We start from the raw sequence: 26,882 nt of genomic DNA, 5'->3' as shown, positions 1-26,882 counted from the left end.
GCCCTCATGGCTCTTCGGCAGAACTGAAGCATAGTTTCAACAAGGGAGAAATATAAATTGGTTTAAGGTGGGTGGGGGGGAAGAGACACATTGAGGGTGTGGTGTGAGCAGATAATCAAAAGATGTCAGAGACAAAAGGGTCAAAGAGGTGTTGAAGGTGGTGGTCTTTGTCTGAGAAAAGTGCTAATTAAGAATGGAAAACAGGATATTCAAAGTACAGCTCTAGTGGGGGTGGGGTGGAAAGACTAAAGGTTTTAGTTTTAGATTTAAAAATAATGGAAATAGGTGGGGAAAGAAGAATCTATATAAATTATTAAAAAAAAAGGCGGGTGGGGGGGGAAAAGAAACGGGGTGAGGATGGGGGGAGGGGGAGTTTAAGATCTAAAGTTGTTGAATTCAATATTCAGCCCAGAAGGCTGTAAAGTGCCTAGTCGGAAGATGAGGTGCTGTTCCTCCAGTTTGCGTTGGGCTTCACTGGAACAATGCAGCAAGCCAAGGACAGACATGTGGGCAAGAGAACAGGGTGGAGTGTTAAAATGGCAAGCGACAGGGAGGTTTGGGTCTTTCTTGCGGACAGACCGCAGGTGTTCCGCAAAACGGTCGCCCAGTTTGCGTTTGGTCTCTCCAATGTAGAGGAGACCGCATTGGGAGCAACGAATGCAGTAGACTAAGTTAGGGGAAATGCAAGTGAAATGCTGCTTCACTTGAAAGGAGTGTTTGGGCCCTTGGACGGTGAGGAGAGAGGAAGTGAAGGGGCAGGTGTTGCATTATATTTCTCCCTTGTTGAAACTATGCTTCAGTTCTGCCGAAGAGCCATGAGGGCTCGAAACGTTGACTGATTTCTTCTCCGCCGATGCTGCCAGACTTGCTGAGTTTTTCCAGGTAATTCTGTTTTTATTTTATTCTGACTGGCACAGGATGAAAAATGCTTTAAATAAATAGATTCATAAGAGGTGATTTTATCTTTTGATGTCCGTGTTAAATGAGAGACATTTAAGATAATTGGTTTAGAAAAAAACAGGGCAGATGAGGATTTTTGCGTGATGAGACTTTAGGAGCTGGAACGCACTGCTTGTAAGGAGGGCGGAAGCAGATTCACTCGTAACTTCCAAAGCGGAATTAAATAAATACTTGAAGGAGAAAAGCTTGCAGGGCTATGGGGTAAAGAGTAGCAAGTGGGAATAAGTGGACAGCACAGGCACAATGGGCTGAGTAGCTTTCTTCTGTGCTGTGCAATTCTGTAAATCTTCTACATCAATCGGCCGTTCATTATGCATCCTGCCGACATTCCTTCCCATCAACTGCAATGGACAGAAAAACAGGCCAATCTTTATCCCTCAATCAACATTTTCAGATTATCTGGTCATTATCACACTGCTGTTTGTGGGAGCTTCCTGTGGACAAATTGACTGCTGTGTTTCCTACATTACAACAATGACTACACTTCAAAAGCACTTAATCAGCTGTAAAACGCTTTGAGACATCCTCTGGTCGTGATAAGTGCTATATAAATGCAAGTCTTTCTTTTTTAAAATCACCTAATCATGTCTGAAAAATACAGTTCTAAGGAATGGAAAGAATGATTTTTTTAACAAAGAAAGGGCTCCATTTCCAGTCTGTGTTGAAGGACTTGTCGAATCCCTGGTGTTTCCACCTACTTGTGTGACCAAGGAGTGAGTTGCACGAGGGGTCACTTCTGCATCCTGCTACAACGCACCTGGTATTCATCCGTATGAAAACTATTGCAAAACTCTCACTACGCAATATCCCTTTCTCAGATCTTATAATGGAAGTTAACTCCATTGAAAATTAAAGCGTGCTGCGTTCTGTTTAATGTTCTGTATTTTATGTTTTTCTTGTAAAATTATAATCGGAATTGACTCATAAATTCTGGTTGCGAAACCTGGCTAGGTACCTAAATCGGAAACTTATTGACCTGATATAACACAGACAATTAGGATTAATACTGCAAACTGGATAAAGCACACAGCAGCTTGAATATGGAGAATGAATATGATGTGTGTCTGTGTGTGTATATATGTATGTATAATATATTTTTAAATACACTATTGCAAATAAAGACAAATATCTAATTTTACATGACAAGCATGGCCCATCGAATCATAAGCCACGGATTATGAATTGTTAGAGTCCATTCTATTATAGAAAAATTGAGGTTGAAAGCATCTAATATGGGAAGACGCTTTCAAATGGAGTATTAGAATATCTGACATAACTAGAATTCTTTTTTCTAATTGTCTTTGCAAATCATACAAGCAACATATTGTAATGAGGGGTGTTCTTTTTAGTAAATTAAGGGAAAAATGAATGAAGCATAAAAGCCAGCCAACAACACTACATGGGAACAATAGGCTGGATTTCAGGGGGTTCTGCAATCCGCACCCCATTGCTAAAAAGTGGGGTGAGCCTGCCCACAATGCCAATGGCAGCCCTGCAGAAATTTAACACTGGGAGCAGTGTTAACCGCTTTAAGGTGGAACTTCTGTCCATATTTTGGGAAAGCTGCTGGCCAATGGCCACTGCTGGGAATCACAGGTAGTCCCACCACGATGAGAGTCCCAGACAAGTCTGGGGCCAGGAGTTGGGGTGAGGGGCTGGATTCAAGAGGGGGTGGGTTGAAGAGGGGATGACCTTTGTGTGGGTCCCTCCAAACGACCCAGGACCCCACCCCCCCACCATTGCCCGACATCAACCCATGCAGCTATTGGCCACTTAAGGACCTTAGTAGACCCAAGGGTGGGGCAGACTGCCTGCACCTCTTCCTTCCCCTCCCACCCACCCACCCACCAACCCCAGAAAATTTCAGTAAGATCGGGGCAAGGGGGTAGGTAGCAGGAAGGCCACCAGCTGGACTTTACGTGTCCCTCTGCCTAATTTGAACCCGCTGGTGACGAACGTAAAATTGAGCCCAGTATCTCAGCTTGCTGCATTGTTAGATGATGACCACACAATCAGACAAGAGGGGACAGATTTATAGAAAACGAAGCCACGATCTGTATCATCAAGTTTCAGGCTCTTGATAATTTCTCTGATTTCCTTCTCAGGAAGTTTGCTGGATTTCCTGAAGGACGGTGATGGAAGGGGATTGAAATTGCCCCAGTTGGTCGACATGGCAGCTCAGGTACTGTGGATGGCTTTCTTATTCTCTCATGATCAGCGTTTTATCCCTTTGATGTTTTTCCCTTAGGTTTTTAGACCTTATGTGATTTTGCTTTTAAGGCAATGATATTAAGTCGGTACTCCTTACTTGAGTCAAATTTATTTATTAGATACAGTAGTGGATGTGACTAGACATGTTAAGAGCAATACTGAATGTGACAAGTTACAGGAGCATTCATGAAGCCAATAAACATTAAGTAGCACAAGAGAAAGGTATACACTTTCACGGATATCTGAAAAAACACATTAGTGAATATTTCCAGAAATATATTAGGCGGAATTTTGCCCCCGTGGGGTGTGCTCGACGGGGGTGGGCGGGAGTGGTTGGGAAGCCGACCGGGATTTCACACTGGTGAGCCAATTCAGGCCCACCCAGCGTGAAATGCGCGCTGCAGCGCTGCCTGTGTGGGATGGGGGAGGAGGACGAGAGTGCAATTCACGCTTGCGTACGAGTGAGCGCAGGGAAAGCTCCCCGAGGCACACAGCTTCCTCAGGGAACTGAAGATAAAAAAAATGAAAAATAAAGAATCATAAAATGGATAAAAAAAAACCCTGTCTGCTCCTGTGACTCTGTCACATAAGCAGCGACATGATATTCATGAAATGTTAACATTTTTATTTTATTTTTATTTGCTGTTGGAAACCTCATCCCGCCCGTGGATGAGTTTTCCTAAATAGTGCAAAGGCCGCTTGGCCTTTTTGCCTGCTCGTCCAACCAGAAGGTTGGATGGGCAGCGAAAAATTACATTTAATTGGGACTTTAAATGCCTTTATAGGCCTGTTAACTGTCGGCAGGCATGCTGCCAACTCCCGCATGCACCCGCCGACTGAAATATCGCGCGAGTGTGCGATGACGTCGGGATGCTCGCCCAACGTCATCGCGCATCATATTTTGCTCATTCGGGCCAGGCGCACGCCCGCCCGAAAAACGTAATATTCCGGCCATTATCCTATAGATTGTGGATAGTTAAATTTAGCTTTATCTGAAAGAAGAGCAGGGGAGTTCTTCCCACTGTCCAGGCCAATGTGTATCCCTCAGCCAAAACCTAAACACAGATAACCTGGTCACTAACACTGAGCTGTTTGTGGGAAGTCGCTGTGTTTCCTACATTACAACAGTAACTACAATTCAAAAGTACTTCACTGATACCATGAAATGTGCAACATCAACAGTGCTATCAAACGGCATTGGCTTAACATCAACCTGCTCACTGATGCCCTGTTTGGGTTCCGCCAGGGCCACTCAGCTCCTGACCTCATTACAGCCTTGGCTCAAACATGGACAAAAGAGCTGAACTCCCAAGGTGAGGTGAGAGTGACTGCCCTTGATACCAAGGCCGCATTTGACTGAGTGTGGCATCAAGGAGCCCTAGCAAAACTGTAGGCAATGGGAATCAGGAGGAAAACTCTCCACGGGTTGGAGTCATACCTAGCACAAAGGAAGGTGGTTGTAGTTGTTGGAGTTCAATCATCTCAGCTCCAGGACATCACTGCAGGAGTTCCTCAGGGTAGTGTCCTCGGCCCAACCATCTTCAGCTGCTTCGTCACTGACCTTCCTTCCACCATAAGGTTAGAAGTGGGGATGTTTGCTGATGATTGCACAATGTTCAGCACCATTTGTGACTCCTCAGATACTGAAGCAGTCCATGTCCAAATGCAGAAAGACCTGGACAATATCCAGGCTTGGGCTGACAAGTAGCAAGAAATATTCGTGCCACACAAGTGCCAGACAATGATCATCTCCAACAGGAGAGAATCTAATCATTACCCCATGATATTCAATGGCATTAACATTGTTGAATCCCCCACTATCAACATCTTGGGAGTTACCATTGACCAGAAACTGAACTGGACTATCCATATAGATACTGTGACTATAAGAGCAGGTCAGAGGCTAGGAATTCTGCGGTGAGTAACTCACCTCCTGACTCCCCAAAGTCTGTCCAGCATCTACAAGGCAACAGTCAGGAGTGTGATGGAATACTCCCCACTTGCCTGAATGACTCCAACAACACTCAAGTAGATCGGCACCATCCAGGACAAAGCAGCCCGCTTGATTGGCTCCCCATGCACAAACATTCACTCCCTCCACCACTGATGCACTGTAGCAGCAGTGTGTACCACCTACAAGATGCACTGCAGAAATTCACCCAGACTCCTTAGACAGCACCTTCCAAACCAGGACTGATGCCGTCTCGAAGGACAAGGGCAGCAGAAACATGGGAATACCACCACCTGGAAGTTCCCCTCCAAGCCACTCACCATCCTGATTTGGAAATATATCGTTGTTCCTTCACTGTCGCTGGGTCAAAATCCTGGAACTCCTTCCCTAAACAGCACTGGGGGTGTACCTACACCATAGCAGCGGCTCAAGAAGGCCACCACCTTCTCAAGGGCAATGAAGGATGGGCAATAAATATCGGCCTAGCAGCGACGTCCATATCCCATGAATTCATTAAAGTCATAAAAGTGAGTTCTTTTTAATACATGTTTCAAGAAAAGCTGAGGGATATAGTTTTTCTTTATTCATTCCCAGGACGTGGGCTTTGATGGCTGGGCCAGCATTTATTGCCCATCCCTACTTGCCCTTAAGAAGGTGGTGAGCTGCCTTCTTGAGGTGCTGCAGTCCAGGTGGTGTAGGTACATACACAGTGCTGTTAGGAAGGGTTTTGACCCAGCAACAGGGAAGGAACGATGATATATTTCCAAGTCAGGATGGTGAGTGACTTGGAGGGGAACTTGCAGGTGGTGGTGTTCCCATCTATCTGCTGCCCTTGTCCTTCTAGATGGTAGTGGTCGTGGGTTTGGAAGGTGCTGTCTAAGGACCCTTGATGGATTCCTGCAGAGTATTTTGTAGATGGTACACACTGCTGCTACTGTGCGTCGGTGGTGAAGGGAGTGAATGTTTGTGGTGCCAGTCGAGCAGGCTGTTTTGTCCTGGACGGTGCCAAGCTTCTTGAGTGTTGTAGGAGCTGCACACATCCAGGCAAGTGGGGAGTATTCCATCACACTCCGTACCTATGCCTTGTAGATGGTGGGCAGGGTTTGGGGAATCAGGAGGTGAGTTACTCGTCACAGGATTCCTAGCCCCTGACCTGCTCTTGTCGCCACAGTATTTATGTGGCTAGTACAGCTCAGTTTCTGGTCAATGGTAACCCCCAGGATGTTGATAGTGGGGGATTCAGCAATGGTAATGCCATTGAATGTCAAGGGGCGATGGTTAGATTCTCTCTTGTTGGAGATGGTCATTGCCTGGCACTTGTGTGGCATGAATGTTACTTGCCACTTGTCAGCTCAAGCTTGGATATTGTCCAGGTCTTGCTGCATTTGGACATGGACTACTTCAGTATCTGAGGAGTTGCGAATGGTGCTGAACATTGTGCAATCATCAGCGAACATCCCCACTTCCAATCTTATGATGGAAGGAAGGTCATTGATGAAGCAGCTGAACGTGGTTGGGCCGAGGACGCTACCTTGAGGAACTCCTGCAGTGATGTCCTGGAACTGAGATGACCTCCAACAACCACAACCAACTTCCTTTTTGCTAGGAATGACTCCAACCAGTGGAGAGCTTTCCCCGATCCCCACTGACTCCAGTTTTGCTCGGGCTCCTTGATGCCACACTCAGTCAAATGCTGCCTTGATGTCAAGGGCAGTCACTCTCACTTCACCTCGGGAGTTCAGCTCTTTCGTCCATGTTTGAACCAAGGCTGTAATGAGGTCAGGAGCTGAGTGGTCCTGGCGAAACCCAAACTGGGCATCAGTGAGCAGGTTATTGCTAAGCAAGTGCCGCTTGATAGCATTGTTGATGACCCCTTCCATTACTTTACTGGTGATCAAGAGTAGACTGACTGGCCGGTTTGGATTTGTCCTGCTTTTTGTGTACAGGACATACCTGGGCAATTTTCCACATTGCCAGATAGATGCCAGTGTTGTAGCTGTACTGGAACAGCTTGGTTAGGGACGTGGAAAGTTCTGGAGACAAGTCTTCAGCACTATTGATGGAATATTGTCAGGGCCCACAACCTTTGCAGTATCCAGTGCCTTCAGCCATTTCTTGATATCAAAGGAAGTGATTTGAATTGGCTGAAGACTGGCATCTGTGATGCTGGGGACCTTCAGAGGAGGCCGAGATGGATCATCCACTCGGCACTTCTGGCTGAAGATTGTAGCAAATGCTTCAACCTTATCTTTTGCACTGATGTGCTGGGCTCCTCCATCATTGAGGATGGGGGGTATTTGTGAAGCCTCCTCCTCCAGTGAGTTGTTTAATTGTCCACCACCATTCACAACTAGATGTGGCAGGACTGCAGAGCTTTGATCTGATCCATTGGTTGTGGGATCGTTTAGTCCTGTCTATCACCTGCTGCTTATGCTGTTTGGCAGGCAAATAGTCCTGTGTTATAGCTTCACCAGGTTGACACCTCATTTTTAGGTATGCCTGGTGCTGCTCCTGGCATACCCTCCTGCACTCTTCATTGAGCCAAGGTTGATCCCCTGGCATGATGGTAATGGTAGAGTGGGGGATATGCTGGGCCATGAGGTTACAGATTATGTTCGAGTACAGTTCTATTTCTGCTGATGCCCCACAGTGCCCCATGGATGCCCTGTCTTGAGTTGCTAGATCTGTTTCAAATCTATCCCATTTAGCACAGTGGTAGTGCCACACAACACGATGGAGAGTATCCTCAATGTGAAGGCGGGACATGGTCTCCTCAACAACTGTGCGGTGCTCACTCCTACCGATACTGTCATGGACAGATGCATCTGCAGCAGGCAGGTTGGTGAGGATGAAGTCAAGTAGGTTTTTCCCTCTTGTTGTTTCCCTCACCATCTGCCGCAGACCCAGTCTAGCAGCTATGTCATTTAGGACTCTGCCAGATCGGTCAGTAGTGGTGCTATGGAGCTACTCTTGGTGATGGATATTGAAGCCCCCCACCCAGATTACATTCTGCGTCCTTGCCACCCTCGGTGTTTCCTCCAAGTGCTGTTCAACATAAAGGAGCACTGATTCGTCAGCTGAGGGAGGACGGTATGTGGTAATCAGCAGGAGGTTTCCTTGCCCATGTTTGATTTGATGCTATCTGTACTGTTACAGACAGGAGGGGGGGGTTAATTTAAACAGCGCTAATTTTTCCTCTCACCACCCATCTGTAAACAGAAAGGTTTTTTGATCAGCATCCCACTTTATAGGCAGTGGCGTATTTCCCAATCCCTCAGTTTTTGTGTGATCCAATTTTCTATTAATAACCTCCCAATAAACTCAAGATAGGATGAACTAAAAAAGATTTAATTTATTGCACACATTCAAAATGCAAAAAGAGGGTTGCAGCATCGCCTCCACCCTCAGACATTAAAGAGAGGGATAGAGAAAGGAAAGATTTACAGGACAGAAAGCATAGAGAGAACCAATATTGTTTCCCATGGGTTCCAGGGTCCAGAATCAAATTCCAATGAGGTATTCCTCCACAGAGGTCAGTGGGTTGAAAACCGATGCTGTATAATTCACTTTTCCAGGATGTTGACTTCACATGATGAGATAGGCATGCAGAGATGAGTCAGTCTTATAAGTGATGGTACATAATTCCCAGCAGAAGGAGTGTAGATAGGGCCAGGTGTTCAACCTAGGTAGTGCTCCTTGTCAGTGAGGCTGCTAGTTAGATGATAAATAGCAGGCTGAGCTTTTCAGTCCAGCAAGGTAATATTACTTGTTCCACAAGCCAGAGGCCCTTTATTACATGACTCCCACTCTTCACCATTTTTGACAAAGGATGTGTATCCATCATCTGGATTCCAAAGACTGTTAAATGTTTTAGCCATTAGGAATTGAAAGGAAAGTCGCGAAGCCTGTGTCTTAGCAGACGATCTACCTCTGTCTAGCCAGACTGGGCTATTAAATGCAGATGACCTTTGTATACCTCTATTTGAAGTTGGGCTGTACAGTCCACAGGGTGTCATTAGTGGCTCTTCAGAGATAAAGGGGCGTGAGTTCTCCTAAAACTGCCAATTAGCTTCTTTTGTTCAGGGGCCACAGATAGGCATAGGTTCTGCCATTTTAAAGGTCTTTGTTCAGGTTCAACATTTTAGAAATAGCAAAGAGCATAATCTATACATATTTTATAGAAAGATACAGTGTGAGGTCTTAGTCCCTCATAGCAGCTTAGGGCAACTTTAATATTTATTCATTGCAAAATTAGCTAAGACTAGTCCTTATTAGTGAGTTTACTGTACAATGTTATGCTGATGATAGCCCTGATTTCTAGAGCAGTCCGGAGCCAAAATGATGATACTGCCTCCTGCGGGAGGGGGTCTGAGAACCACCAAAGGTGATGGACTGCTTGCCTCCTAAAGCAATGTCCCTCTCGCTATTTCCCCAGCTGAACAGCAGAGGACGGATGTATCCTTTGGAATACTTGATTGTCTCAATCTGAATTTGTTCCGTTTTGCTGAGTATTTATCCGGCTCCTTTTGGGAAGAGTCAAGCAACACAACCTCAACTCTCTTTGCCGGAAATCTGTATGCACCTATTGAACTTCTGCCTGGCGGGGAAAGTTTATTTTAATCAGTAGACTCGCTTGAGGTTTGTTAACTTTAAACCTTTAGTCTACTTCCATCAGCGTCAGTGTGTACCTCTCGGCATTTTAAAGAGCTGGGTCATGCCTTCTTGCGATCTTTTCCCCAATGGTTTCTCGGCCCATTCAGTCTGCGAAGCTGACAGCCAGTTGTAATTAGTGTTGCAGGGTAATGAAGCCCAAACTGTAATTATGGGAGAAAGGGGTCCCCTTCAGCTGGAGCCTGTCTGTAATTTAGTAACAATTTGAGGGTAAAGCCAGGTCGATTCCGTTTTTGACCAGTTGTAGTTTGTTTACTTTGAATAAGCAGTGGGCAGGCTTTTTGTGTCACAGTCATTCTCCCTGGTGTGAAATTGTTGTCCTGTGTTCAGGGTAGGATAATGCGATTAGGACTGTTTTGTGCTTGTCTTCTGCAGTGTGGAACCTTCCATAAAATAATAAGAGAACGCATTGGATAATTTATATCGCAAAGTAGTGCCAGTCAACACTATCATAGAAACATAGAAAATAGGAGCAGGAGTCGGTCATTCGGCCCTTCGAGCCTGCTCCATCATTCAATATGATCATGGCTGATCCTCTATTTGAACGCCACACTCCTGCGCTCTCCCCATACCCTTTGATGCCTTTAGAGTCCAGAAATCTAACTATTTCCTTCTTAAATATATTCAGTGACTTGGCCTCCACAGCCTCTGTAGTAGAGAATTCCACAGGTTCACCAGCCTCTGAGTGAAGAAGTTTCTCCTCATCTCAGTCCTAAATGGTCTACCCCGTATCCTGAGATTGTGACCCCTTGTTCTAGACCCCTGAGCCAGAGGAAATATCATCCCTGCATCTAGTCTGTCCATCCCTGTCAGAATTTTATATGTTTCAATGAGATCTCTTCTCATTCTTCTAAACTCCAGTGAATGCAGGCCTAGTCAGCCCAATCTCTCCTCATACGACAATCCTGCCATCCCAGGAATCAGTCTGGTGCACTTTCACTGCACTCCCTCTATGGCAAGTATATCCTTTCTTAGGTAAGGAGACCAAAACTGCACATAATACTCCAGGTGTGGTCTCACCAAGGCCCTGTACAGCTACAGTAAGACATCCTTGCTCCTGTACTCATCCTCTCGCAATGAAGGCCAACACACCATTTGCCTTCTTAACTGCTTGCTGCACCTGCATGCTTGCTTTCAGTGATTGGTGTACAAGGACACCCAGGTCCCTTTGTACATCAACATTTCCCAAACTATCACCATTTAAATAATACTCTGCCATTCTGTTTTTCCTACCGAAGTGGATAACTTCACACTTATCCACGTTGTACTACATCTGCCATGTATTTGCCCACTCACTCAACCTGTCAAAATTGCCTTGAAGCCACTTAACATCCTCCTCATCGCTCACATTCCCACCAAGTTTCGTGTCATCAGCAAACTTGGAAATATTGCATTTGGTTCCCTCATCCAAATCATTGATATATTTTGTGAATGGCTGGGGCCTAAACACTGATCCCTGCGGTACCCCACTAGTCACTGCCTGCCACTCTGAAAAGACCCATTTATCCCTACTCTCTGTTTCTCAATCCATGCCAATATATTACCCCCAATCCCTTTAATTTTACACCTTAACTCTTATGTGGAGCTTTATCAAAAGTTTTCTGAAAATCCAAATACACCACATCCACTGGTTTCCCCCTTATCCATTCTGCTAGTTACATCCTCAAAAAACTCCAGTAGATTTGTCAAACATGATTTCCCTTTCATTAATCCACATTGACTTTGTCTAATCCTGTTGATATTTTCTAAGTGTCCTGTTATCACATCCTTTATAATAGATTCCAGCATTTTCCCTACTCCTGATGTTAGGCTAATTAGTCTGTACTTCACTGTATTCTCCTTCTGTCCTTTTTTTAAATAATGGGGATACATTTGTCACCCTTCAATCTTCTGGGACTGTTCCAGAATCTACCAAATTTTGGAAGATGACAACCAACACATCCACTGTTTCCATGGCCACCTCCTTAGTACCCTAGAATGTAGATTATGGGGCCTTGGGGACTTATCAGCTTTCAGTGCCATTAATTTCTCCAACGCTATTGTTTAGTAATACAAATTTCCTTCAATTCATCCCTCTCAGTAGACCCTTGGTTCCCTAGTATTTCTGGGAAGTTATTTCTGTCTTCCTCCATGAAGACAGAACTAAAGTAGTTGTTTAAGTGCTCTGACATTTCCTTGCTCCCTCTTATAAATTCTCCCATTTCAGAGTGTCAGGGACCTACATTTGTCTTCACTAATGTTTTTCTTTATACGTACTTATGGAAGCTTTTACAGTCCACTTTTATGTTGTACATTTATGCACCACACCCTGAATATATTGCAGGAGGAATTATTAAGGCCTTTTTGGAGTGGGTTATTTTCCACAGCAGTAATGTCAGTTGCTTGATTGCTGTGCCATTAAACCAGGCTTGTCCAGCTTTTTCCTTGGTTGTGGGGGGGCACATTTCCTTTTTTTTTCACTCAAGAGGCTGATGAGCAGATTTCAGAAATATACGTGACCATTAGACTGTAAGAGGGTGAGAGTGTGAGAGTCCGGCTCACTCCCAGGATGGAATTTTCCATGCCCACTGGCGTAGGGTGTCACGGCGGGTGTGAGTGGACAATATAGCGGGAAGGCCAAAAATCGGTTTCACGATGTCATGAAACCAGTTTGCAATTGTCTGCTCCGCCCTACAATGGCGGGCTGCGTTTCCTACTGCCACACGTCGGGAATTTCATTGTAATACATCTGCATATCATACTCAGCCCAGCTCCCCGGAATCATTTCCCCACGCTGGATCATCCGCTCGTGTTGGCATGTGCTTCACAACTGAACACAAGCGACGTGCACCTGGCGAGCTGCATTTTGCTCGGTACTTCGAGGGTTGTTTGCCTACCTTTCTTTGGGCAGCACTTACAGTCATCAAGCTTCATAGGCAGCACCACATCACTTTTAGAGGGGCTCATGGGCAGGTCTCTACTTACAAGATCAGCCATAAGGCGGGGGGTGGCTTTTGAACCACTGCAGGGCTAGGGTTTGCTTGAGGAGGGGGAGAGAAGTGGCCTCAGGCAAGGGAAGAGGCTGCAGGGTGAGGGCTGTACTGGGGAAGGAGGGTAGCCCAGGGTGTGTGTGGGCGGCACATGTTGATCTGTGCAAGTGACCTCAAATGGTGAGGGCTGAGGAGGCATCTCCAGAGGAGATGAGGCCAGATGGAGGTGTGAGGGTGTGTGTGAGAGAGTGAGTGGGGATGTCCCTTGAGCTGGCAGTGAGTGAGATGCCAGTGAATGTGTGATGGGCTTGTGAGTGTGTGAGTTTAGAGTGATATGATGGTTGCCTTACCCTGGCAGCACGGATGAGATCATTCATCCTCCTTCCGCACTGGATGGCCAACCTCTTCTGTGCAGCACTGGCACTGACCACCTCTGCCACTGCCTCCCAAGCTGGAGTGGTGCCACTGATGGTGACTCCTGCAGCCAGAGTGGGGGTAGTGGCATTGCAGCGGGCTCCAGTGGTGTCCAGAAGGTGTTCCAGGGTTGCTTCACTGAATCGTGGGGCTGTAGCCTTCTTGCCTTTCAGGGCCATGTCTTCTCTGCAGCAGTCCTGGGCTGGGAGCACTGAGAGGTGTGCACATGGCTGCAATTTAAATATGGCACCTGGTGTGAGGAAGCACGTGAGGTGAGGACATGGCGGGCAAATCGGAGGCTGCCTGCCAGCGAAACTGCGCGTTTCCTGGGAATGCATGATTAATGAGGTGGGATTGGGTGTTATGATGCAGCAGTTGGTAAAGGCTGAGTTGTTTAAATCCCAGAGGGAAACTTGAACAATAGTCATAAACGATATTGTCAATTGGTATGTTTGAGATGCAGCTCTGAATTCAGAAATAAGACCACCGAGCCTCGAAAGGAATTTTATATAAAACTAAATTAAACGTTTATTAATTTAACAACAAATTAAACACATACACATGTCTACAAATTACTACCATAATAACTTTTAAACAAATACCCAAATTAATCATTCCCAGGTAAATCTTCACCAAGATAACAGTAACCCATAGACTTTAAACAGACACGAGGCAAAGCACATTTGACCTTACAAATTCAAAATGAGGTTCATTTCAATTTGTTTCCTGTGCAGATACAGTTGTAGTCTTACAACTGGTTAAATTTTAAATGCCTCTACTTTACACACACGAACTCCTTTCTGTTTATACCTAGCTTTTCCTTTGAATGTAAATTTTTCATTGTATTACTAGGTTTTTTAATTTTACCCCTCCTAACAATAATCCTTTCATTCCAACAATGTTATTAGCAATATAATAAAACACATTGCTTGGCCTTTTCCAGCTAGGTGCAAGATTTTACCTATTCTTTTGAATGGCTTATTCAACAAATGCAAATTTACACTTTATCTTCTCCTCCTTACATTTATTTAATTAACATCTCAAACTACAGACTAGCTGGCTTTAATCCATTTAAACCACAAACATTGACACGCATAGACACAGGCCCTATGGCAATTCCAATTTAAAAATAATTTCCAATAACATTATAGACATTAGTGTCTCTTCATGACACTGAGACAATATGCCATTGCGGCCAGCAGGTAAAAGGTCCTTTTTCCTGCCCGCTACCACACATGCAAATCTGGAACAATTCTGCCTCCAGTTTCAGGACGTTTACTCACTCACCGTCACCCACTGTGAGAGTAGGTGAGAGTTTCGTGTTAGTGTGTGGGGTTGAGGGTGACTGAGAATCATGAATCTGGGAGTGAGCCAAGCTCTCTCTCTTTCTCTCGTGTGCGCACGCACGCACACACACACCCACTCACTCTCCCCCACCCCACCCCACCCCACACACATCCTCTCTCCCTCACATGCACACACTCTCTCCCTGTCTCACAACTCACTCTCTCCCTCTCACACAACTCACTCTCTCCCTATCCTCATACACACTCACTCTCTTCCTCTCTTTCACACAAACACACACACACACTCTCTCCCTCTCTCTCACACACACACTCATACATACTCTCTCCTTCTCTCTTACACGCACACTTTCAACACACACACTTTCTCCCTCTTTCACACACACACACACTCTCTCTCTCCCTCTCTCTCACACATACAAACACCCACTTTCTCTTCCTCTCTCCCCCCGCACCTGCCACACACACACACACTCTCTCTCTCTCCCACACTCACACACACACACACACATACACACATAAGAAATAGGAGCAGGAGTAGGCCATTCATCCCCTCTTGCCTGCCCCGCCATTCAATAAGATCATGGCTGATCTGCCCCAGGCCTCAACTCCTCTTTCGTGCCAGCTCCTCATAGCCCCCAACTCCCCGATATTTCAAAAATCGATCTACCTCCTCTAAATACTTTCCGTGATCTAGCCTCCACAACTCTCTGGGGTAGAGAATTCAAGACATTCGCTACCACCTGAGAGAAGAAATTCCTTCACCTCTCATTTATAAATGAGTGTTCCCTTATTCTGTAACTATTTCCCCTAGTTCAAGATTCCCCCACTAGTGGAAACATCTTCTCAACATCTACCCTGTCAAGCCCCCTCAGAATCTTGTACATTTCAATAAGATCACCCCTCATTCTTCTAAACTCTAATGAATAAAGGCCTAACCTGTTTAAACATTCTTGATAAGTCAACCCCTTCATTACAGGAATCAGCCTAGTGAATCTCTTTTGAACTGCCTCCAATGCCAGTATATCCTTTCTTAAATATGGGGACCAAAACTGTACACAGTACTCCAGGTGCGGCCTCACCAACACCCTGTACAGTTGTAACAAGGCTTCTCTATTTTTAAACTCCAACCCCCTAGCAATACAGGCCAAAATTCCATTTGTCTTCTTAATTATTTGCTGCACCTGCATGCTAATGTTTTGTGTTTCATGCACAAGAACTCCCAGATCCCTCTGTGCTGCACTTTTTTGGAGTTTCTCTCCATTTAAATAATTGTCTGCCTTTTGATTTTTCTTACCAAAGTGCATGACCTCACACTTCCCTTCATTAAACTCCATCTGTCAAGTTTTGCCCACTCACTCAACCTGTCTATATCCCCTTGCAGATTCCTTATATCCTCATCACAACATGCCCTCCCACCTATTTTTGTATCATCAGCAAATTTGGATACATTACATTCTGCACCCTTCTCCAAGTCATTAATATAGATAGTAAATAATTGAGGTCCTAGGACTGATCCTTGTGGCACTCCACTAGTTAGGTCTTTCCAACCTGAAAAAGACCCATTAAGCCCAACTCTCTGTCTTCTGTGTGTTAACCAATCCTCAATCCATGCTAATGCGTTACCCCCGATACCATGAGCTCCTATCTTGTGCAGTAACCTTTTATGTGGCACCTTATTGAATGCCTTCTGGAAATCCAAATACACTACATCTACCGGTTCCCCTTTATCAACTCTGCTTGTTATATCTTCAAAGAACATCTAGCAAATTTGTCAAACATGATTTCCCTTTCACAAAACCATGTTGACTCTGTTTGATTGCATTAAGCTTTTCTAAATGTCCTGCTATTTCTTCCTTAATAATGGCCTGTAGCATTTTGCCAACGACAGATGTTAGGCTGACTGGCCTATAGTTTCCTGTTTTTTGTCTCCCTCCCTTCTTGAACAAGGGCATCACATTAGTGGTTTTCCAATCTGCTGGAGCCCTCCTGGAATCCAGTGAGTTCTGGCATATTTTGGCCAATGCCTCCACTGTCTCTGCAGCCACTTCCTTTAAAACCTTTGATGCAGGACATCAGGTCCTGGCGATTTGTCTGCCTTTAGTTCCATTAGTTGGTCAAATACTTTGTCTCTCATGATAGAGACTGTTACAAGATCTTTCCTCCCATTAGTTCCTTGCTTATCTGATATCTTTGGAATGTTTATGGAGCCCTCCATATGAAGACCGATGCAAAATATTGGTTTAAATTATCTGCCATTTCCCTGTTCCCTGTTACCAATTCCCCAGTCGCATCCTCCAAGGGTCCCACGCTTATTTTAGCCACTCTCTCTTTTTTTATATAACTGTAGAAGCTCTTGCTGTTTGTTTTTATATTTCTTGCCAATTTACTTTCATAATCAATTTTCTCCCTCTTTATTAGCCTTTTAGTCATCCATTGCTGGTTCCTAAAAACTTCCAAATTCTCTGGCCTACCGTTAATTTTTGCTGCTTTGTATGCCTTTAGTTTTTGATTGGATCCTCTCCTTGACCACCTTTGTTAACGGGTGGTTCATCCTTCTCATCGAGTCCTTCTTTATGATAGGGATAAATTTTGCTGAGAGTTATGAAATATCTGCTTAAATGTCTGCCACTGCTCATCCACTGACCTTCCCCCTAGTCTATTTTCCCAGCCCACTTCAGACAACTCTTTCTTTATACCTCTGTAATTGCCCTTATTTACATTGAGGACACTGGTTTGAGACCCGAGTTGCTCGCCCTCAAACTGAATTTGAAATTCTACCATGTTGTGATCGCTGCCCCCTAGAGGATCCTTAACTACGAGATCTCTTATTAATCCTACCTTATTACACATTACTAGATTTAAAATAGCCTGTTCCTGGATGGGTTCTGCAACGTATTGCTCTGAGAAACAATCCCTGATGCACTCTACAAATTCGTCTTCCTTTTTACCCCCGCCAATCTGATTAGCCCAGTCAATATGCAGATTAAAATCACCTATGACAACTGTAGCGCCCTTCTTAAATGCCAACATTAGTTCTTGATTATACCTTGTCCGACAGTGAGGCAACTCTTTGGGGGCCTATAGACAACTCCCACTCATTCTCCCCTTGCTATTCTTTATTTCCACCCAAACTGATTCCACATCACGATCTATTACACCTATATCATTACTCTCCACCGCACTGATACCTTCCTTTATTAACAAAGCTACCCCACCTCCTTTTCCTTTATGAATATTTTTCCAGAACATTGAACACCCTTGAATATTGAGTTCTCAGTCTTGGTCACCCTGCAACCACGCCTCTGTAATAGCTATCAAGTCATATCCATTTATTTTTATTTGTGCTGTCAACTCTTCTATCTTGTTACAAATGCTGTGTGCGTTCAGATAAAGAGCCTTAAGCTTTGACTTTTTACCATTATTACTCATTCTGGGTATAATTTCTGCTGCACTCTTCTGCTTATATTTTCTGCCCCTTCCCGTCGCACTTTGATTATCGTTCCCCTCTTCACTACCCTGCACCTCTGCTCTTTCATTTATTTTTGTTTCTTTAAACTTCCCTACAATTAAATCCTCCCCTACAGTCTGTGCCCTTGTCCACAATGGGAGCAAGAACCTCGCACCTATTGGACAAGGGCACCAGCTGAGGCTCCTCCAAAGCTAAGTTCTGCATCCCCATACCTGCCTCACTCACAGTCACACCCTCCTGTCCCTGACCACAGACCAAATTTGATGTAATTAATCTAAGGGGTGTGACTGTCTCTGGAAACACAGTAACTCTCCCCCTCCCTGATGTGTCGCAGTGTCCACAGCTCAGACTCCAGCTCATCAACTCTGAGCCGAAGGTCCTTGAGCAGCCAACACTTGCTGCAGATGTGGTCACTGTGGATCACACCGGCATCCACCAGCGCCCACATGCTACAGCTGCAACACATCACATGCCCACCCATCCCTATTCTATTTAATTAATTAATTTGGGTGTTAAGTATTTTAAAAGTGAATTTCTTAACTGTACTGTTCAGCTGTAATAACGTCTCCTGCTTTAAACCACTGGCCAATCAAAAGAGACATGGAAGAGATACCCACCAATCACCTACCTGTGTTCCTGTGACTTCACACTTTGGCTCTGACAGGTAGAAACAAGCTGAAGGGGCTCTCTGCTGCTGGATTTTATCTCCCGCCACTGCTGCCCTCCTCACATAGTTCCCCTCTCCATGTGCCGGGCCACCATCTCTGTCACCGGTTTTTATCTCCCACCGCCACTGTGCTTCTTACACAGCTCCACTCTCCGTGTGCTCCCGGCTCTCCTCTCGCTGCTTTAAACTGTGAAAATCCCGGCTCTCCTCTCGCTGTTTTAAACTGTGAAAATCCCGGCTCCCCTCTCGCTGTTTTAAACTGTGAAAATCCCGGTTCTCCTCTCGCTGTTTAAAACTGTGAAAATCCCGGCTCCCCTCTCTCTGTTTTAAACTGTAAAAATCCCAGCTCTCCTCTCGCTGTTTTAAACTGTGAAAATCCCGGCTCTCCTCTCGCTGTTTAAAACTGTGAAAATCCCGGCTCTCCTCTCGCTGTTTTAAACTGTGAAAATCCCGGCTCTCCTCTCGCTGTTTAAAACTATGAAAATCCCGGCTCTCCTCTCGCTGTTTTAAACTGTGAAAATCCCGGCTCTCCTCTCGCTGTTTTAAACTATAAAAAACCCAGCTCTCCTCTCGCAGTTTTAAACCGTGAAAATCCCGGCTCTCCTCTCGCTGTTTTAAACTGTGAAAATCCCGGCTCTCTTGCTGTTTTAAACTGTGAAAATCCCGGCTCTCCTCTCGCTGTTTAAAACTGTGAAAATCCCGGCTCTCTTGCTGTTTTAAACTGTAGAAATCCTGGCTCTCCTCTCGCTGTTTTAAATACTCACATGCTCACACTCACTCACACTCTCACATTCACACTCACACAAAGCACTCTTTCTCTCTCACTCACAAACTCTCTCCCTCTCTCTCACTCTCACACAAACACCACACACACACCACACACACACACACACACACACACACACCACGGCCCCACAGCATCTACCTCTCCCCAGGCCAGTTGCACTTTCTCCCCCTCCCAAGCACCTTCTCTTCCCGGGCCCAGCAGCCCTTAGCACACTTCCCGTCGCTGGGGTTCATTGCTTCTCCAATCAGAGACTGTTTCTCTCCCTCATTTGCTACTGATAGATCCACTAGTGGGCCTATCAGCAGCAAACATGGGAAAGGAATGGCCTGGGATTGAAGGAGCAGCCCCCTGCAAAATCTTGAATTTTACTTAACTGTCTTCCTGGTATTATGAGCAGCAGCTCCGGGGGCCACATAGAGGGGCTTTGTTGGCCACTGGTGGGACAACCTGCTTTAAACCTGAATGGGAACTGAACATGTCAGTGAACACTTTCAATTAATGTTTTAAATGGAGTGGAACTAGGACCAATTGTTCCCTTTTTGTGGATGAATTTGGATGCTGAGACCCACCAGCTATTGAACGTAACTGTATTAGAGACAGAGTGCAGGATGTCATAAAGGAACACTTGCCGATCACTGCAGTTATGTAGGAATATTTAGCACAGAAGCCATGTTGCTAACTTGAGGAAGTGACTGAAACAGTGGATGGAAGAAGTTTGGTGAATATTTTCTCCCCTGGATTTTTTTGAATGCCTTAGATGCACATTAGAAAAATGAAATAGACGTAGGGTGGAATTTTCCGGTCCTGCCACAGCGGGAATCATGGCGGGAGCCATAAAGCCTGTTTCCCAATGGTGGATAAACAGTCGGAATTTGGTTCTCCCGACTTTCAAGTCAAGATAAAGACAGGTCGAGCGTCCCCGGCAAACAATGTTGGGAACCTCATTTGCATGCATTAGCATCACAGGCACGTTCATTATAAGGTCGCCTCTCTGGAATTATGCTTGTCCTCCAAATTAAGGTCCCCGCCAGCGAGAATTTAGAATGTTCAGTTTTATGGCTGTGTATAAGCAGCACCCCACCTGGCAGGCTTCACCCTTCCCATGGCTTTGAGGTCAGCAGTTGCTGCTTTCTCCTTGTGGATCTTTGCGTAACTTCACTCGAGTGCTGTTAGCAAATGCTGCGCCAAGGCTGGACCGGGATGGCAGGTGAAGGCTTGGGGTGGGGGGCGTGGGGGTGGGAATCGGGTAGGGTGGAGCGAAGGCTGGACAGGCTTACGGGGGAGTGTCTGGGGAATGGGTGTTATGACCCAGCAGTTGGTAAAGCTGAGTTATTTAAAAATCCCAGACGGAAGCTTTAAACAACTGTCATAACCTATATTTTTAAGCATTATGTTTGAGATACAACTCTAAATTCAGGAACAGACCCCCCAGTTCTCAAGAGGTTTTATATTAAACTAAATGAAACATTTTATTAATTTACACAAGTTAAATGTATATGCATGGCTACAAATTACTACTATCATAACTTTTAACAAATTCCCAAACTAATCTCCATTAAGGCAATAGTAACCCATAGACTTAACCGTGCACCAGGCAAAGCATTTTCACCTTACGACTTAAAAATGAGGGTCTTTTCACTTTGGTTCCCCTGGAGACAGTTGGAGGCTTACAGCTACTTTGATCTTACATTGCCTCTGCCCTGCACACACAAAACTGCTATAAGTTATATCCAGAAAATCTCATTGAATTTAAATTCTCATTGTATCACCAGCCTTTTTGAACTCCACCTCTTCTAACAATAAAATCCCTTTCGTAGTACCAATTTTATTAGTAATATAAACATATTGCTTGGTCTCTGTTAGCTAGGTGACAGAGTTCACCCCACTTCTTGAATACTCCATTTTTAAAAATGCAATTGCACTCTACCTCTCTTACATCTCAAAACTAGTACACACCAAAGCACCCAGACTAGCTGGTTCTAATCCAATTAAGACGCACCCACAGGCTAAATTTCTATTTTAAAAGAAAAATATTTCCAATGATATTATATACACCAATAGCTTCATGAGAATGGGGTAGAGAGGGTCTTAGAGGGCGCGTTCAGTGGTGTCGACAATGGAGTCCTGGAGGGAGAGCTCAGGGTACTGGTGATAGGAGGAAGCAGTCACAGTCAGAAGGGGGAATGGGATGCGGTAGGATGGTAGGTCTAGGGTGAGAGTCTGGTAGGTGAAGGTCTCATCGGATCGGTCACAGAGCGGGACTAAACAGGTGGCTGGGAGAACAGGAGGGAGCAGGGTCAGCGTGGGCATGGGGATGGTAACGGATGTCGGCTCTGAAGGGAGGAAAGGCATGTGGATGCGGACTGTGATAGGGTCCAGGGTAATGGGAGGGAATGTTCAAGGGTGACAGACGGGAGAGGAATGGTGATACTGGGTGGGTGTATGGTGATGGGGGGGGAAGTTGTTGGGTGACAGGGGGAGGGTAGATGGTGCTGGGGTGAGTTTAAAAGGTGACATGCATGATTTTTCAAAACCACCACTCCCGCTGCCCCCCAAAAGGTGAAGGAGGCTGTTCACACTTAACATGCCACACGACCTCGCTCAAATTTCAGTTTGAAAACCAGAGTGGAGTGTGGGAAGTGTCAGCTCCAACTGTACTGTTCATTCAGTTAGAAAATTATTACAATAGTAACTGACCTTTCAATCCACCTCCAGTTATCATTTTGATTTATTTGTTCCTTAAAGGTGTAAGTGGTGCTGCACTAAATGCTATCTCTTTAATGAATTGCCGTGGTTCTTCTCTCATTTCATATAGATTGCAGCAGGAATGGCTTATATTGAGCGAATGAATTACATCCACAGAGATTTAAGAGCTGCTAATATACTTGTAGGAGAAAATCTTGTGTGCAAGATAGCAGATTTCGGGCTGGCAAGACTTATTGAAGACAATGAATACACAGCACGACAAGGTACAATGTTCCAGTGGTTCTCCAGCTGTAGATATACTGGAATTTTATGATGTTTTGTGTATATTTGCATCAATTGCTTTATAGTGACATGTACCTGACCCTTTTGAGCATTCCATTGAATGTCCATATTCCTATCAAAAGAATAGCAGGGTGACCAACTCTTATAAAATAAAATAGGGAAACGCTTTGACTGTGGGACGGTGAGGGTGGGGGATTGGAGTGGTGGGGGGGCATTGCTGGTGACCATAAGAGTGGGTATGGGGGCTGGAGCCACAACATTATCATCCCTCAGCTGGACAGTTGACCCGTATTTGAGTGTATTTCAAACGTCTGTCCCGTGTCCCAGGGTGTTTGCTGCTGCGATGAGTTTTTCACAAACTTCAGATTGGTGTCTCTCATGCACATGCAGCATGCTCTGCCACCAACATCCCAGCCCCAGAGTCTTGACAGGGCCCTCCCCCAGCCCTGCTACCAGTTTTGCCAGAAGCCTGACCCTTCCCAATTCCCAAGGGCGGGCCAGCCAATCCCATGCAGTATATATTGTTATTCCCTTTGAAATTTCCAATTCTGTCCTGATGAGTGCAAGACGAGAAACTTTGACAGCCTGTATCTTTTTTTCAGCAATACTTAAATGTATTTGTTACAGAAACCAGGCGAAGTGGGGAATTACAGTACAAGTAATCACTTACCGTTCTTTTACAGCCCAATGATTGTTTTAACTCTGCTGTTTCCTTGGGTTGTTGAAGTACATGCCCGAGTCAGGCAGGAACTTCACTGATACAGGTCAGTCGGGTCCCATCAGGTACATTGGACTCCAAAGCTTTTTGACAGCCTATTGGGCGGAGAGTCTGCCATGGACCAGGAGTAAACCCTGGAGGAGATCCTTTAGGCCCCACATAGAAGTTTGAGTAGCTAGTCCCTCAGACCGCCACTCCCTCTGCATTCGAAAACCCTCCCCTCCTCCTGAGTGCCACCTGGAGATAGTCTCCAGAACACCTGATATTCATCGAGTGGAACCTGTTGAGGCTTAGTCCTTAAAATCACCCCTTTCATATGCAATACCACAGGAGATCAATCAATTTTTACAGTCGCTGTTAAATTTTTCAGGCTTCTTGCGTAGTGGACTAAATTGTTTTCAATTTCTGTATTAAGCTTTATTGAGATTAGAAAGTAAAACAGAAAATGCTGGAGAATTTCAGCAGGCCTGACAGCATCTGTGTAGAGAATAAGAGAGTTGACGTGTCGAGTCCGTGTGACCCTTCTTCAGAGCTACAGAGAAGTAGAAATGTGATGAAAGTTATACTGTTTAAGGGGGGGTGGGGCAGGTGAAGCTGGATAGAAAGCCAGCAATAGGTGGGGGCAAAGGAGAGATGTCATGAACAAAAGGACAAAGGGGGTGTTAATGGTAGTGGTTAGTGCTAAAAAAAAAGGTGCTGATAGTGGCAAAGGTAAGAAAGCAGAATGTGATTATAGCAGAACAGCAGTAAGCACTCTGAAAAGGATAACATAAAAAAGTAGCAGATGGCCCTTGTGGAGGTGGGGTGGGGGGAGCGGACGGTGGTGGGAAAAAAGGATTGAAAATAGGATAAAAGGGGGGAATAAAAAAGGGGATAAGACAATGAATAAATGAAAAAATATATAAATATGTGAATTAAAAAATGAATTTTGAAAGAAGGGGTAAAAAAGGGATGAAGATGAAGGAGAGAGTTCATGGTTTGACGATGTTGAATTCAATATTCAGTCCGGAAGGCTGTAAAGTGCCTAATCGGAAGATGAGGTTCTGTTCCTCCAGTTTGCGTTGAGCTTCACTGGAACATTGCAGCAAACCAAGGACGGACATGTGGGCATGAGAGCAGGGTGGAGTGTTGAAATGGCAAACGACAGGGAGGTCTGGGTCATGCTTGCGGACAGACCGAAGGTGTTCTGCAAAGCGGTCACCCAGTCTGCGTTTGGTCTCTCCAATGTAGAGGAGATCACATTGGGAGTAGTGAATGCAGTAGACTAAGTTGAAGGAAGTGCAAGTGAAATGCTGCTTCACCTGAAAGGAGCTTTTGGGCCCTTGGACGGTGAGGAGGGCGGAGGTAAAAGGGCAGGCGTTGCACCTTCTGTGGTTGCATGGGAAGGTGCCGTGGGAGGGGGATGAGGCGTTGGGGGTGATGGAGGAGTGGACCAGGGTGTCCCGGAGGGGACGGTCCCTATGGAATGCCGACAGGGGGGGTGAAGGGAAGATGTGTTTGGTGGTGGCATCATGCTGGAGTTGGCGGAAATGGCAGAGGATGATCCTTTGAATGCGGAGGCTGGTGGGATGAAAAGCGAGGACAAGGGGGACCCTATTATGTTTCTGGGAGGGAGAGGAGGTGTGAGGGCAGAGGCACGGGAGATGGGCCGGACACGGTTGAGGGCTCTGGCAACCACCGTGGGTGGGAAAGCTCAGTTGAGGAAGAAGGAAGACATGTCAGAAACGCCATTTTGGAAAATGGCATCATCAGAACAGATGTGACGGAGGCAAAGGAACTGAGAGAATGGGATGGAGTCCTTACAGGAAGCGGGGTGTGAGGAGCCAAGGTAGCTGTGGGAGTCGGTAGGCTTGTAATGAATATTGATGGACAGTCACCAGAAATTGAGACAGAGAGGTCAAGGAAGGGGAGGGAAGTGCCAGAGATGGACCATGTGAAGGTGATGGAGGGGTGGAAATTGGAAACAAAATTGATAAATTTTTCAAGATCCAGACAAGAGCATGAAGCAGCACTGAAACAGTCATCGATGCACTGAAAAAAAGAGTTGTGGGAGGGGGCCTGAGTAGGATTGGAACAAGGAATATTCCACATACCCCATAAAGAGACAAGCACACATTTTATGTGGGGGAACTAAGACAAGTTGAAGGAAAAATTGTTCAGTGTGAGAACAAGTTGTCAGATGGAGGAGAGTAGTGGTGGATGGGGATTGTTCGGGCCTCTGTTCAAGGAAGAAGAGAAGAGCCCTTAGACTGTCCTGTCAGGGGATGGAGGTGTAGAGGGATTGGACGTCCATGGTGAAGAGGAGGCGGTTAGGGCCAGGGAACTGGAAATTGTTGATATGATGTAGGGCATCAGAGGAATGGCGGACGTAGGTGGGAAGAACCTGGACAAGGGGAGAGAGAAAAGAGTCAAGATAGGAAGAAATGAGTTCCGTGGGGCAGGAACAGGCTGACACGATCGGGCTACCGGTACAGTCCTGTTTGAGGATTTTGGGAAGGAGGTAGAAGCGGGCTGTCTGGGGTTGGGAGACTATGAGGTTGGAAGCTGTGGAGGGAAGACCTCCAGAGGAGATGAGGTCAGTGACAGTCCTGGCCTCTTCCTGTTTCTACAAGAGATGAAGACTTATAACCCTTATGTGGCATGGCAGAGATAAAGAGGCCAATCCCATGCTAAATTTCCCTTCCGTTTTTCTCTATGCATGGTCTGTCTCTAGGACCAAAGTGCTTCACTTTTGTCACAGGAAGTTCATGGCTTTTTGGATTCGGAAACAATTTAAAGGGTTAAGTAAAAATAATTACCATCTTTCCCTTCATTTCAGGTGCCAAATTTCCAATAAAATGGACAGCACCTGAAGCTGCGCTTTATGGAAAGTTTACAATCAAGTCTGACGTGTGGTCGTTTGGTATCCTCTTGACCGAGCTGGTTACCAAGGGGAGAGTTCCTTACCCAGGTAAGAATGATGGTATACGTCAAGTAATAACCATCTGGTTCCGTAGTTCTAAAAATTGCACAGTGCAGTATTATTATTCAGATGTAGTCGTACCAAATCCCTCTGTCCCTTGTTTTAAACAAAGTACTAGTGTTTGCACAATGATTATCGCATAGCCTAATTCTGAGTTATAGTGTTCGAGCTCCTTGAAGAAAGAATGTACAACCAGCCGAAAGCAACTGGAGTCCAGCACCTTCTACCTCTGAACACCTGAAGAGGCAGGTTAAATAATTAAAATAAAAATAGAAAATGCTGGAAACACTCAACAGCTCAGGCAGCATTTGTGGAGAGAAATAGAGTTAATGTTTCAGGTTGGCGATGACCCTTTATCCGTAACGGATATGTGCACCAATTATTGAAGGTTGCAAGACAGGTTGAGAAAGTGGTTAAAATGGCGTTCAGGAACCTGGGCTTTAAAAGCAGAGGCACGGACTACAAAAGGAAGGAAGTTACAATCAACCTTTGGAAAACACTGCTTCAATCTCCACTGGAGAATTGTCTTCAATTCTGGGCACCAGATTTTAAACAGAATGTGAAGACTTCAGGGAGATTTACAAGGATGGTTCCAGGGTTGAGGGACTACAGTTATGCAGATAGATTGGAGAAGCTGGGGTTGGTCTCCTTAGAGAAGAGAAGTTTGAGAGGAGATTTGACAGAAGTGCTCAAAACCATGAAGGGTCTAGACAGAGGGGATAGGGAGAAATTTTTCCCTATTCACAGGCAGAAAGATCGAGAACCAGAGGACACTGATCTGAGGCGATTGGCAAAAGAATCAATGACA

The 26,882-nt window shown here is 45.3% G+C and overlaps 2 protein-coding genes across 8 annotated transcripts in view; one reads left to right on the top strand and one right to left on the bottom strand.

The window, feature by feature from the left end:
- Positions 1-26,882, bottom strand: part of LOC144696132 (digestive cysteine proteinase 2-like) — a 440,777-nt gene that overhangs the window by 394,113 nt on the left and 19,782 nt on the right. The gene's annotated exons all lie outside the window — the stretch shown is intronic.
- The window catches only part of LOC144696131 (tyrosine-protein kinase Fyn-like), a 307,951-nt gene that overhangs the window by 277,948 nt on the left and 3,121 nt on the right, over positions 1-26,882 (top strand). For all 6 annotated transcript variants that reach the window (XM_078567468.1, XM_078567466.1, XM_078567467.1 and 3 more), the window contains 3 exons: positions 3,066-3,142; positions 22,222-22,375; positions 25,931-26,062. In XM_078567468.1, the coding sequence (XP_078423594.1) occupies positions 3,066-3,142; positions 22,222-22,375; positions 25,931-26,062 (363 nt within the window). The remainder of the gene's footprint in view (positions 1-3,065; positions 3,143-22,221; positions 22,376-25,930; positions 26,063-26,882) is intronic.

The sequence above is a fragment of the Cetorhinus maximus genome, chromosome 21, assembly GCF_964194155.1.
Source record: "Cetorhinus maximus chromosome 21, sCetMax3.hap1.1, whole genome shotgun sequence".
NCBI lineage: Eukaryota > Metazoa > Chordata > Chondrichthyes > Lamniformes > Cetorhinidae > Cetorhinus > Cetorhinus maximus.
Note: the sequence above shows the minus strand (reverse complement) of the source record. Positions and strands in the feature narration are given on the sequence as shown.